At 54.7% G+C, this 13,500-nt stretch overlaps 1 protein-coding gene across 4 annotated transcripts in view; it reads left to right on the top strand.

Annotated features, from left to right (window-relative positions):
- Positions 1 to 292: 292 nt before the first annotated feature.
- Positions 293 to 13,500, top strand: part of MGRN1 (mahogunin ring finger 1) — a 56,455-nt gene continuing 43,247 nt past the window's right edge. For 2 of the 4 annotated variants that reach the window (XM_083800877.1, XM_083800878.1), the window contains exons 1-3: positions 293 to 496; positions 7,738 to 7,856; positions 10,305 to 10,393. In XM_083800877.1, the coding sequence (XP_083657003.1) occupies positions 409 to 496; positions 7,738 to 7,856; positions 10,305 to 10,393 (296 nt within the window). In that variant the 5' untranslated portion in view covers positions 293 to 408. The remainder of the gene's footprint in view (positions 497 to 7,737; positions 7,857 to 10,304; positions 10,394 to 13,500) is intronic. The other 2 variants (XM_083800880.1, XM_083800879.1) reach the window with 2 other exon arrangements.

Below are 13,500 nucleotides of genomic sequence, written 5' to 3'. Positions count from 1 at the left end.
CCCCAGGCAGGGTGCATGCGCCTGTGCAGGGTGTATCTCCATGCATGCTCCCTGTGCACCCCTGTGCAGGGTGCAGCCCCACACATCCCCGTGCAGGGTGCAGCCTCGCGCATCCCCTTACAGGATCCATCTCCTCGCAGGGTTCAGCCCCGTGCAGGGCGCTCCCCACGCCCCCGCCCCCCGCCCCCCGCGCCCCTCCCGCGCCCCGCGGAGCCCCGCCCCCTGCCTGCGCAGCGCCCGGCGCGGTGCCTGCCGGGAGCTGTAGGCGCGGCGGGGAGGACTCGCTCTCCCGGCGTGCCCCGCGCCGCGGCGGGTCGGGGTCGGGGTCGGGGTCGGGGTACGGGTGCGCGTGCGGGCCGCTCCCCGCCGCCGCGCCGCTCCGCGCCCCCGGCCGGCCCCGCCGCCGCCATGGGCTCCCTGCTCAGCCGGCGCATCGCGGGCGTGGAGGACATCGACATCCAGGCCAACTCGGCCTACCGCTACCCGCCCAAGTCCGGTGAGCGTCGCGGCCGCGGGGACGGGGCCTCCGCGGCGCCTGGGGGCGGCCCGGGCCCCTCGGAGCCCCCCCGGTACCCCCCCGGTACCCGCGGCCCCTGGGGGCTGTGGCGCCGTGAGGGGAGGCGGGGGACGCGGGGCGCCGGCCGCTCCGCACCGCCTCGGCTCCGGCCGGGGGCAGCGGCCGGCGCCCGGCAGCCGCTCGCAGCCGCGGGCTTCCCGAGGGAGGAGTTCGGCGGGGTTGGGGCGCCAGCTGTGAGGTTGGGGTGCCAGCAGTGAGGTTGGGATGCCAGCAGGAGGTTGGGGTGCCAGCAGTGACTTTGGGGTGCCAGCATCAGGTTGGGGCCCCAGCATCAGGTTGGGGCCCCAGCATCAGGTTGGGGCCCCAGCATCAGGTTGGGGCCCCAGCATCAGGTTGGGGCCCCAGCATCAGGTTGGGGCCCCAGCATCAGGTTGGGGCCCCAGCATCAGGTTGGGGTGCCAGCTGTGAGGTTGGGGTGCCAGCAGCAGGTTGGGGTGCCAGCTGTGACATTGGGGTGCCAGCAGGAGGTTGGGGTGCCAGCTGTGAGGTTGGGGTGCTAGCTGTGACGTTGGGGTGCCAGCACCTACACTGGGGTGCCAGCTGTGAGGTTGGGGTGCCAGCTGTGAGGTTGGGGTGCCAGCAGCAGGTTGGGGTGCCAGCAGCAGGTTGGGGTGCCAGCTGTGACACTGGGGTGCCAGCTGTGAGTTTGGGATGCCAGCTGTGAGGTTGGGGTGCCAGCAGTGACTTTGGGGTGCCAGCAGCAGGTTGGGGTGCCAGCAGTGACACTGGGGTGCCAGCAGTGAGGTTGGGGTGCCAGCAGCGACACTGGGGTGCCAGCACTGACGTTGGGGAGCCAGCAGCAGCGCTCCGGGGAGGTGAGGGTGAGCCCGTGACTCACCTCGTCTCTGGCCCGGCTTGGCTCTTTTAAAGGGCTGTCCTTATCCTTCCCACGAACGAAGCTCAGGAGCTCTTTTCTCCTACGGCGGCCGCTCGCCCACCAGTGCCTGTGTTTCTGTTCTGCTGCAGGCTCAGAGCCGCAGAGCGCCAGCCCGAGCTCCCTCTTTCCCTCCCTCCGTCCCTGTCGGGCAGGTGCGGCGTAGCCTCGCTCAGAGGCTCGCGTGCTGCCCGTGCTTTATGGCTGTGAAATCACCAGGGCCGTGCGATGGAGGGAGCCGGGTTCCCCCTTTCTGTTGGGAGGAGGTGGAAGATCTTCTCTAGCAGAGTCCCGACATCCTCGTGTCTTGCCTTGTCGCAGGTTTGCACGCTGGGAAAGGCCCCGGAGCTGTCTGCTGAGCTCCGTCTGTTGTGTCGTGGGCCCTGCTAGCGAGTTCCTTACGCGTAGAGCTTGCGCCTGACTTCTGTTGACACTTGGAAAGGATTTTAGATACAGACCGGATTAATTATTGCTACCACATACGGTGAACATTAAACTGCTTCTTTGAAATCCTCATCCTGTTGTTTCTGTACCGTTGTGATTACCCGGACGGGGATTTAACGGCGTGTTGTGTTTCAGCAGTGTGTCTGTAGGTGCTGACCAGGGCAGTCGGGTCCGCTCTGCCTGTTCATGTGCACCCAGGAGGGGTCTGTTGTCCGCCGTGCTGTCAAAAAGCGCTCCGTGCACGGCACCTCCCTTGTAAAACCAAGCAGCTGTTGCTTTAGTTGATTTAAAAAAATATATATTTCCTTTAAAGGCAATCGGGTGCTTGTTAGTCATGGCTGAGCTTTCTATTACACTTCCTTGTGCGCGTCCTGAAAGCCCGCTGGCTTTGGGCTGGACCTTTCTCTTTGCTTTCTTCAGGTTTGTCTGACAAGGGTTCTGTTGACTTCAGGAAGGGAGAAGGGCTTTTGGAGCTCGAGGTCGCTCCCTGCAGAAGAACAGGTCCTGAGCGCTGCTAGGCTGGAGAGTGAAAGAAGGTCCCTGGCAGAACGGGGAGGGTTGTGCCGGTGGCAGCTCCTTCCCCGGTTTTACTCTGGAGTGTGCCGAGAAGGGCACTGCCCCTCCGGTCCCGCGGTCCTCAGGGGGTTTGACTCGGGCCTGGAAGATCGGCCGTGCCTGGCGCGGGACGTGGCAGCCTGACGTGAGCGGTGTGGTTAGATTTATTTCGTGAAGCTCGCAGGAAACCGCACAACAAGTTCTCGGGTAAAGGATTGCGAACGTGACCGTGTCACTGCGAGCCCTGTGCTGCTGCTGCCCGCCGTACTGGAAGGAGCCCGCGTCTCCGTCAGGTGGGTGACGCATTTCGGTGTGTGCCGAGGTGTTCACCTGGCGCCCCGGCGCTCCCCGGGCTGCTCAGACCGTACCCATGAGGACGCAGAGAGGGCAGGGAGCGCTGCCCGAGCTTACTCGTCTGCTGGCGGCCTGTGCGGCGCCGAGGCCTCTCTGCCGCCTCCGGCGTCCTTTCGCTCTGAACCCAAACCGCTCTGGGCCGTCAGCGGGCGCCCGGGCGGGATGCTGCGGCTCTGCTCGGCTGCCGTCTGTGGTTGGGATTGCTTTGGAGGACGCCGGTTCGCATTCTGCAGCCATAAAGCCCTGTTGCGCAGGTGGAAAGGAACCCAAGCACGAAGCGTAGGTGTCCCGGCTGTAGTTTAAGCGGTCCGAGAAGGAAGGCGCTGCTTTGGCAGGCTGCACCCGGCGATGGCACCTTGTTGAGTCACAGCCGGTCGCAAACGCGGTGGCGGACGGTCGCTGCTCTGTTGCCTCTTGGCGTGGTTACAACTGGGCCGGTCGTGCTCTGGGGTTGTGGAATCTGGCTCGGTCCCTAGGAGCCGAGGCCACGAAGGAGGCACCGGCAGGTCGTCCGGCAGCCGTGCTGCAACCGCTACGCGGTGCGGCAGTTGGGAATCCGCCTCGGAAAATGCCCAGCCTGTTCCTCCGAGGTTCTGGGTGCGGATCGTCTGCTCTGCCCCTCCTGCAGCATGGGGAGACGGGGCCGCTGAAACGCCGCGAGGTGATACCCGCTTCCCTTCTTTAATCACGGGCGCATTTAACCTTCCTGGCTTGCTTTATGGGGACGGTGAGCATTGCGGATGCCTGCCCAGTTGGACAGGAGTTGGAGAAGGGCCCATTTGCAGAGAGGAATTCCTGCCTCCGTGAAGCGCGCTAAAAAAGGGTAATCACAGGGAACAGCTCCCAGTCCTCGCTCCGCTTCTGTGCTTGAAGCGGTAAAACGACCCGTGGCGTTGCGTGCAGCCTCGGTGCACGATGCCCCTGTCGCTTTAGCAACCAGCGAGCAGTGCACCAGCGTTTCCTGCAGCTCCTTCGTCAGCTCGGCTCTCGTCCCAGCAAGCTCATCTGCAGCGCGGAGCGGGTGCACGTGCCCCGGAGCTGGCTTTCCTCCTCTGGAGTAGCCTCTTGCAGGAAAACTGCAGAGCGCGGCCTCTGGGAGATACAAGGAGCCGGGTTGGAGCTCTCTGAAAGCCAACTGGTTTGTTGTGTGGGCGCCACGCTTTGACGAGAGAAAGAGCAATCGTAAATAAGAGCACCCGAGCTGTACCCGGTCCACCGCCTTGCTCCCAGCTCACGAGCCGCACGTGCTGTGACGAGGTGGGACAGAAATACCTTCCTCTCCTTCCTCGCCCGCTCTGCAGGACGCAGCGCCGCGGCTGCCGCCCTTCCTCCCGCGGCCCTTCTGCCCGGACTTGATCCCACCCCGCTGGCTGCCCCCTCCTGCCTCGCGGCGCCTTCTCCCCAGGTCCTCGCGGGCACCCGACTGGAGGGCTTACGGCCCCAAAGCGGTGACTTCTGTGGCTTTTTTTATTTTATTTTTTTCCCCTGGATTGCATTTAACCCAGCTCAGTGCCACGCTCCGGGGAGGTTGCCGTGCGGTGGCTGTCGGCGGCCCCACGGGGCCGTGCCGGGGAGGCGAGGGGCTTCTTCCAGGCACCGCTTTGGGCTGCGCCCAGCGCCTGCCTCGTGCGCGGTGCAGGCGTGCCTGGCTGAGAGCTCGGAAAGGAGCCCGCCTCGTTCGCTTCCCTGATAACCCTAATAACGGTAGGGAGCCCAAACTGTCATCGACTTGCGCTCTCTTCTTGGCCGTACTGCCGTGCAGCCCTCGTGTCGACGGGGCTACAGATTTATCGTAGGCAGAAGCGGGGGTTTTGCTCTGGCTGCCGTTCCCGTGGCACGGAGGCCGCAGGGGCGCAGCAGCACCGGAGTGGGACTCAGGGCGAGATGCTGGCTCCTTTATGAGATAAAAGCCCGGCTCCCCGCTGGACTCGGTGGTAAGCAGTGCGTTCGGTGTGGTGCCTCGGAGGAGCCTTGGTTCCAGTTTTGTTTGCATGAGACAAATTATTGAGCCAGACTTGGCCGTTCTGGATGTTCCAGTAGTTTTTAAATTTTTTTTCCCTTTTCCCCAGACACTGTCAAGTTTTCCCCTGCAGCAGTATCTCTTGCACTTGTACTTTACCTACCTTAGCAGCGCCCCCCGTTCTTGTTCTTTTACCTGACATTCTCCTATGTTTTGTGGCAATCTCCTCTGGGGAAGTAAAGTTTAGGGTAGAGTTTAAGTTAAAGGAAGGGCACGGTTTTTTCTTTGCTCTGTCTTTCGTTTCTCGTTCCCCCCAGCTGGTGTGGTTCTTTCCTCGCATGCACGTCACTGCTTTTTCCTGGTGGATTTCTGGTTTTAGTGGTTCTGTGCAGGGTTAATCCAAAGATCTTCTTTTTTTTCCTTTTTTTTTTTCCTGCCAAAGAGAGCGGTGCTGAGCTTCCCCCTTGGGTCTGTATTTACGGAGCTCTGTGTAAAGCTGTCCTGCACAAGGCAGGCCAGGGTGTCGTACAGACTGGGGGACGCGTGGGAACGGGGCTCTAGAGGCAGCGTGGTCCGGATAAAAGCCTGAAGCGGTGTTTGCAGTGGAGTTGGAAGCAGAACCCCGAGACGCAGCTGCAGCAGGATTTTAATGCGTTCTTACAGCCGTTACGAGTTCTGTCAGTCGTGTGCCAGGTGCGTGGAAGCAGGGCGTCCTGGTGACCAGATTTGCATGGAAGAAAGAAGAAACCTCATTTTTTCCTTCCTGAAGTTTTCCTGAGGTTTCTCCGTCCTTGCAGTCCTTGGTGTGATACTTACACAAGTGCTTTCCTCAAGCGTTTCGTCTCCAGCTCGGGCAAAGTCTCAGCTGCTGGTGGCGGTAGGTGGGGGCGGTGGCAGCGCGCTGGCTCTGGCCGCCGGCATTTCGGATGGGAAGACCAAGCGAGGGAGGTGAATTCACGTTCTGCTCGCGATGCCGTGCGTGTGTTAATGTCAGCGTCCTCCCTCACGCCTTGACCATGCTGGTTACGCATCGCGGCGCTGGTCTGGCCCCAGGAGAGAGCCTGGCTCCCTTTTCACCCGAAGGTGCTGGAAAGGCTGCTTGGGATGGTGTCTCAAAGCAGCCGTCTTCCCGAAGGCGCTGGGTCTGTGGCCGTGAGCAGCCCTCCGTCCTCTGGCTGCGGAACTGCCCCGTGGAAAAGCCCTGCTCTGAGTTTGTGGTGTGGAGAACGTGGAAAGCACGGGAAGAACCCCACAAAGTCTCGTTCGCCGAGTACCAAATGTGTCCACGCGTGAGGAGTGAGCTGACTCCGATCCCTGATTGTCAGCTGCTGCAGTTCCGAGACATCCTGCGCGAGCGTTGTCTTCACGGTTGATCAGATGAGATGCTCCAAAACACAATCCTACTTGACCCACGTGAAATGTGAAATTAATTCCTAACCCCCAGCATTCGTCACGCTTTTCTGAACCTTAGTCTAAGCATAAACCACCGCGGTGTATCTTGGGTCGAGCTAGCTGTGCTAGGAGACTGCCTGCAGGTTGGATCATTTTTAATTCGTTGCTTCTGGGAGGGCTGGGAAAAGGTTGTCTGTCACTTGGAGCACCTACGTTTCCTTACGTGGATTCTAGGTAGATTCTGGACCTATGCTGAGGTCGGTTGCTGTATCTGGAAAGAGCGATGTGCTTCTATAACGCAGACATCTGGCTGCTCGTCAGCTGAGCTCAGCAGTAGGGAGCACTCGTCGTTAAAGCACTGCCATCTGTGCAGAGTAAGAAAAGACTTTCTCGAAGCATAAAGGAAAAAAGCCTTAATGGAAAAAGCAGAACCATTCATGAAAGCCCTTCCATTTCAGAGTAAATTATGCTTGCTCCTAGCTAAAGGGATTGCAAATCCTTCTGTAATGCCTCTGCAACCATTCAGATGATTAGCTGCTGCTTCTGTGACTCGCTTTAAAACAAATTTTATGCTGTCTGTGCATCGCACCTAGGGAAGTGAGTGCGTGTTTGGCTCAATGCTTAACACCCCCCCCAAAAAACAAACAAACAAACAAAAACCCTTCGGGGAAAATGGCTTGGGTGGAACCTCTTCGTGCTCTGCGGATACTGACCCATCTGAAAATGTAACTCCAGAAAGTTGACACTTAAGTGTTTTCCCAAAGTCTTTCTGGAAGGAAGCTGTATCTGGAAGATGTGCTCCCGTACATCTGAATGGGTTTGGTGTGACTTTGCAGGTAATTCCGTGCTCCAGAGTTAATTTGCAAAGTTAATTAGTTAATTCTGTGCTCCAGAATCCCAGTGGCCTTTGCACGCTCGTCTCCTGAAATTTGTACCGTAGTGCTTAAAGGTAAACGGAACGAATCCGTGGTGAAGCTTTCAGAGCTGAGGTTTGGTTTCGTCAGTCCCAGGGCTTCTCTCTTCCAGACGGCCGTGTTCTGCATTTGGAGCTACCTGTGTTTAGTCAAATTCAGCAGCTAGGCACGTTGCCTCTAGCAGGCACAGGAGAGGGTTTGTGCGGCTCTGGCCCTGGGAGATGCCCAGCAGGAGCTGCTCTGGCTGTGCAGGAAGGAGCCGGAGGGAGCGCCGTCCGTCCCTGAGCAGGCTGCTGCTCCTTGGGGGACTGGGAAAAGGGGGAAGGATGCACCAGGACTGAGAAGTTTTGGGAAGAGCTGTCTGTGTTCTGGAAACAAGCTGAGTGGAATGCTCTCTGTGTAATCATTTATTCTAGGGTGATTTTTTTCTGCTTCTGCTGTTGGCGGTGGCCTTGAGTAGTGCAGGGAAGGGGAGATCTAGCAAGTGTTCTCGTGTCGTGTGCTCTGTTATACTTGTGAACTGAAAACGGCACAGAGCAGCTGTTCTCTAGGAAGCATTCATTTAGATTTTTTCATAGAATATCCCGAGTTGGAAGGGGCCCATGAGGATCATAAAGTCCAAGTCTTTCTGTTCCCTGGTGTTTATTATTATTTTATTTTTTTCTAGGAAACTACTTTGCAAGTCACTTCTTTATGGGAGGCGAGAAGTTCGACACCCCTCACCCCGAGGGCTACCTTTTTGGCGAGAACATGGATCTAAACTTCCTTGGGAACAGACCCGTTCAGGCAAGTTCCTATATTCTGTCTATGTTACACTTTTCTGCTCAGAAAGTCTGTTCTTCAGATTTCCCAGTCGGAACATGGAGGTATTTTGGGGCTCGCAGATATCTTACGAGACTGGAAAAAGCTGCCTGCTCCAGCGCCTGGCTTGTTCTTTTGTGGGAGCCGGCAATGTCGTGGGGGACAGGTAGGGATTTTATGCAAGGGTCATGCTTTAGGTTTCTCTTGCATCTCAGAATTGCTTAAAAACAACCAAAAGGTGACGGAGTAGGAGCCATTTGGAGGTTTTCCGAGTGCCGGAGAGGAGAGGGAAAAGAGCTGCTTGCTTTGCCGGCTGTTTTCCTAGATGTTTCTGCAGCTTCAAAACGTGAAAAAGAAAAAAATGATGTAACGGCTCTCATCTTCACAAAAGCTGTGAATGTGAGTTAATTCGTGCTCGTAGAGCTCAGAGGGAGTTTAGTATCATCCTGTTTTACAGCTGGGGGAAACTGAGGCAGGATGACTTGATGGTTTGAATTTGCACCGGGGAGGAGCACGTTCTCCCTTCCAAGGCCGTGCCCTTGGTCTTCTCATCTTCTCAAGACCGTGGTTGTTTCAGAGGGCTCTGCAGGGGAGGACAAGTGAGAATGCAGGGAGCCCCTGGTTAAGCAGGAAGTGCAGATGAGCAGCAGAATTAGGAAGGAGGGACTTCACATGGAAATTCTTCTGGGCGTAGCAGTGCTATGCAGGCCTGGGGATGCTTGCCAAATATCCTGTGCTGTCTGTGTGCAGGACCCGTGCAGGACAGCGATTAAAAGCTGACCACTTTTCCTTTGCTCTGTGACTTCCAGTGAAAGCAGAAGACGCAACTATTAGTTAAATATCCCGCGTGCCTGTGGCTGTAGGGACTAACCTTGGCGTCTCAGAGTTAAATTATCTGCATGTCTCCGCCTGGGTTTCCTTGCAGACATCCTCACACTGAATTTCGTCATTTCTTCAGAGGGGAGTGGGTGAGAATACTATTAACACAGTGGGACGTTTGCCAAATAGGCTTAAGAGAGGGAGGCTGTCGTGGTATATAGTTTGCCTATGTAAAGGTAATGCCCTTTGGCAGCTCTGATTAATCTTCAAGAGAAAACACTCAAACATGCAGCAGCAAAACTACTTTGTGGAACTGGGCCAATTTCTCTTTTTTTGAATAACTGAGGTCTTGACTGCTCTGCTTACAGCAGTGCCACTGACCACAGTGTTGAGCAGTCAGGTCGCAAAGAAAGTGAAAGCCAACCCTGTCAATTCTCTGCTGCTTGTGGCTGTGCCACGGGACCTTCTGTGGCATCCTCATGTTTGTCAGGAACCAGCACGTTTTCTTTCAGGCTCTGTTTCTCATCCCACCGATACGTTTTTGAGACCTGAGCGGGCAGTGCTGAAGGGATGTGTCCTGGAGCTGCCCCAAAGCTCAGCAGGAGCAGCATTTGGCTGCCTCTTCAGCAGATTCCTCATTTCTAAGGAGACAGGTGTATCGGTGGTCCCCGATGCTTCCCCTCCACATCAGCCACACAGTTCTGCACTGCTGCGGGGCCCTGGGAGCTCTGTGGTCGAGGGACCACAACCCTCGTGCGGCTGCTGCTTACGTCCAGAGTAACCTCCAGCCTGAAAGCCCGTCCCGGAGCTCTGTCTTTGTGTCGTGCTGTTGCTCTGAGGTGGAGTGTGCCTGCATTTCCAGCGTGAGCGCCTGCCAGACCTGGCAGCTGGGTGAGCGCGCGTTTCTGCCTCAGAGTGCCCCGAGCAGGCGGGAGGTGCGGCTGTGAGGATGGTGGTCCCCGCAGCACGCAGCTCTCCTCGCGCTCCTCCGTGGGGGTTCTGTGACCAGCGTGGAGAATTCCAGCCCGAAGCCATGTCCTCCTCTATTTAAAGGACAATCTGTGAGAGGAGGGCTCTTGACTGTGAAAGAGACTGAGACCCCCCTATTCCTGTCTCTTTTTTTTTTTCTTTCCCCCCCCCCCGGAACATTTGCCTCATTGTTTCGGAATAAAAGAGTTCTCCCTGGTAATCCAGAGCTTCGGCATGCTGATTAGCAGCCACATCGCTGTCTGCGTGCTGTAACACACATGAAAGCTGCATTTCTTCTGCTCGAGCTGGAGGTCGTTTCTTTAGTGGAAATAAAAGCTAACTAAAAGCTTGTGGGAGCGAGGCTTTCTAGACTGCAAACTCAGAGTGCAGAAAAAGAGCTTGTGAAAGCGCCCCTTGTTAAAGTACGTACTCCTGGTTTGAACTACTGCTGGGCCAGGGCACGATTTTCACTCTGAAGCAGGCTTTATTTATCCGTAAATATAATTCTCTATTACTGTTCCTTGTGGCTGCTGCTGTACTGAGCACACTTAGAGGTTTCTTGATTGGAGTAAATTATTTGTCAGGTAGCATGCTGCTGCCTTCAATTGTACAATAATAAGACAATTATTTGCATTTTTATTTCAGTTTCCCTATGTAACTCCAGCTCCACATGAGCCTGTGAAGACACTGAGAAGTTTGGTGAATATCCGCAAAGACTCTCTCCGTCTTGTGAGGTACTGTTCTTGCCTGAACTCTTTGTTTCATTCAACCCAGCGACTGGTATCCGGGGCTAAACTGCATTTGATAAGGTTTTGAACAAATAGCTGAATCCCAAATCTTTGTTTCACCAGAGCTTTCATGTAGTTCATGTGTTCCTTATCCCTGGACTTCAGTAATCTGTATTTCTAGCGAGAACCAGTGTCTGGTCTCTGTCTACAGGAGAAGAAACTAGAGTGGTAAACAAAACCTTGGTTTTTGCCTGGAATCATTAGCACAAATGGAAGATATTAGTCAGGTCAATAAACCTTGCAGACAGATTCCATTCTGCATTGTTGTGCAAGCCAGAAAGTAGCTGTTTCTGGTGCAAGTCACTGGCTGGGAAGACTGATTGGTCTTGAGTGAAACTTCCTCAGGTTTCTTCTGCTGCCAAGCTAAAGTTTGGTCCTAGCGTTATGTACTTGTTTAAACGGCTTGTGTCCCATTAGCAGGGGAAGGAGGTCTGGGTAATCTTGGAGGTCTGTTACCTTTCACTGCTTAAGACTGAGATGTGAAGCAGCACCAGCAAAAATGTGAGTTCTGGGTTAAGTGCAATGGTTAACACAGCCCTTGGGCTGCCCGCTCCCAAACATATGGCTGCGGAACAGGGGCCCCGCGCACAGTGCTTTGTTTCGGTCGGAGCGGCCGGGCAGGTGGCCAGCCAAAGCATTTCTCAAAGGTCCTCGAGTCTCTCTGAATTCTGTGTCACGGGCGCAGGGCTGGAGTACTGGCAGGGGGCCAGCTTCAGCGCTCAGCCAAGGTGATTCTGAGAGCACGGCATAATGTGAGTAATTCGAGTCATAACAATGCAAAACATGAGTTTGTTTGTATCTTTTTTTTTTTTTTTTTTAAATACCAGTGGTTTCAAAACTGATTGAACAGGAAAAGAAGGAGGAATGTCTGAAGAAGTAACTACTGATGAACTGCTCCGAATGCTGTCCAGCTTTTTCAGCTAAAGGGTGGGAAGTACTTCCCTAGACAAAAGTCTCCCTTTCCTCCCAGGACTTGCTGTGGAAAGGGCGTTTCGTTCTCTTTTCAAACGTCCGCATACACAGCACAACATCTGTTGGAAGCTGAGGGGAAAGTGGCTTTTTTTTCAAAGGGAGAGGGCTTGCTGTGAATGGAGGAGTTGGGCGGGTGTAGTACATGCAGTTCTGTCGCTTTGCTTTCTGTGATTTCACGTCCTGTCCTCCCAAGCAGAGCTGCAGCTCCTGGGCTCTTCGGAATGTAATGTCCAGGTACCTTGACAGTGTCTTTGCACTGACGGGGTTTGCATCCCTGTAATTCCCAGTACTGTCGATTCTTTCTCAGCCTCATGGGCTCTCACAGGCTCTTGTGCTGCTGTGTTAGCGCTGACGACAGCACCACCACCGTTACTCTATTTCATTTTATAACAATGTAGACCCAGAATGGGATTTTAATTGCCAGTCCGCAAGGGCACATTCTGTCTTGTGCTTTTCCAGTAATGTGGACTGGAGACTTTTCCTTTCTCCCTCCGTACATGTAAAGACACTTTGTGCCTTCTCCATCTTGATTTATAGGCAGTCAGTGGTTAGACCTTGGAGATTCTTTCTGGAAGCAGTTAAATTTTCACCTCCTTCACCAAATAAAGTAATGTTGAGCTGAGGGTTTAGGTACCAGGCAGATTTTGATGGTTTATCAAGCCGTTTGGTCCTTGCAAGCCATTAGGTTCTGCTTGTGTTTAACTGAAAATCCGTTGATCATGTCTGAACAGGGTGTTGATCCATAATTTGGAGTACAGAGCTTTGTGGAGGAACATGAGGAAATTTTCACCCTGGCTTTCTGCCCTGCTCTGGCCAGACAAAATCCTGAGCCTTGCCAAATCCTGAATATTTAAAACAGCTTTGGAGAGAAGCAAAAATCCTGTGGATATTGGTGTTGAAGTTCTGAGTCTTTGATGCCTCATGTGAGTGCTTAACTTCCCCAGCAGGATGAGGCTCTGGGAGCCTCAGAGGAGGGTAGCACGAGTTTTGCTGTTAACCACTGGCAGTAAAAGATAGTCTCGTGTCTGTCTTGTGCCCCTCTTGGTCCTGGCTTGAAGGCTGTTGTTCAGAGCTGAAGTACCTGATGGGCTGGTCCAGGCTCACCAAAGTGGAGGCACTTCAGTTGCAGGAGGAAGGCCAGCTCACGAGGCAGTGTGTTTCCCGGAGCAGTTGCATCCCAACTTGCGCTCTTCTTCAGTGTGGTCTTTGGACTTGGAGTAGATCATCGTGGCACAACAATGTGAATGCTCACAGAGATGTCAGCCAGTTCATCCTTCATTTGGTGATTGCCCTGATACTGATGTAATCCATTTATGCACATATCTCATGCTAAGTCGCACAGTACTTAACATTTATACTGTGTGTCTACCAAGTTGTTGGTCAGACTTTTTAATCTTGAAGTCCTTGTTACGTGGCTGACATTCTCCTTGACCACCAGCACCAGGCACGAATGATGGGAAGATGTGTATGCAACCTTACCGTGGCTGTCGCTGTTCAGACACGTGTGCTTTGCCCCTTGCTCCGGTGATGCTGCTCCAGGCAGACAGGGCTCTGGCTCTACTACTTTGCCGCAGATGCAGCCTACAGCAGACTTCTCAGCAGGTACTCGGTTACAGTCAGCACTCAGGGGTTATCCAGGGCACCAGATCTTTTCTAGTCTAGGTTTCACCCATTTTCTCCTTGAAAGTGTGGGAGCATGTTCTGAATGCTGGCAAGAAGGTGCAGAGGTGAAGCTGGGAGCAGGAGAGTGGTCTGAGAACCTGTATGCTCTTTATGATTTCCCTGAGAAGACAAAACAGCCAACGGTTTTACTATTGACATGTTGCTTTTGTGGGACCTGCCCTCCCCCAGGTCTCCTGCCTTGTTATTTGAGGCTGTTCTGGGTATTTAGACCTGTTGTTGATCTGTAACTTATGCCTTCCTACCGATGTGTGCAATGAGAAAAGGTCTTTGAGCTAACTGTCATCAGTGGCTGCCTGCAACAGTTGCTGGTTCTCCCCTACCCTACTTCTGGAGATCTGCTCCTCTTGCCCTTTGCTGCCTGCCTTGGATCAGAGGAGGGCAGTGGAGAAAGAGGTAAT

This window comes from Anser anser (genome assembly GCF_964211835.1).
Source record: "Anser anser genome assembly, chromosome: 15".
In the NCBI taxonomy this organism is placed as follows: Eukaryota; Metazoa; Chordata; class Aves; order Anseriformes; family Anatidae; genus Anser; species Anser anser.
Note: the sequence above shows the minus strand (reverse complement) of the source record. Positions and strands in the feature narration are given on the sequence as shown.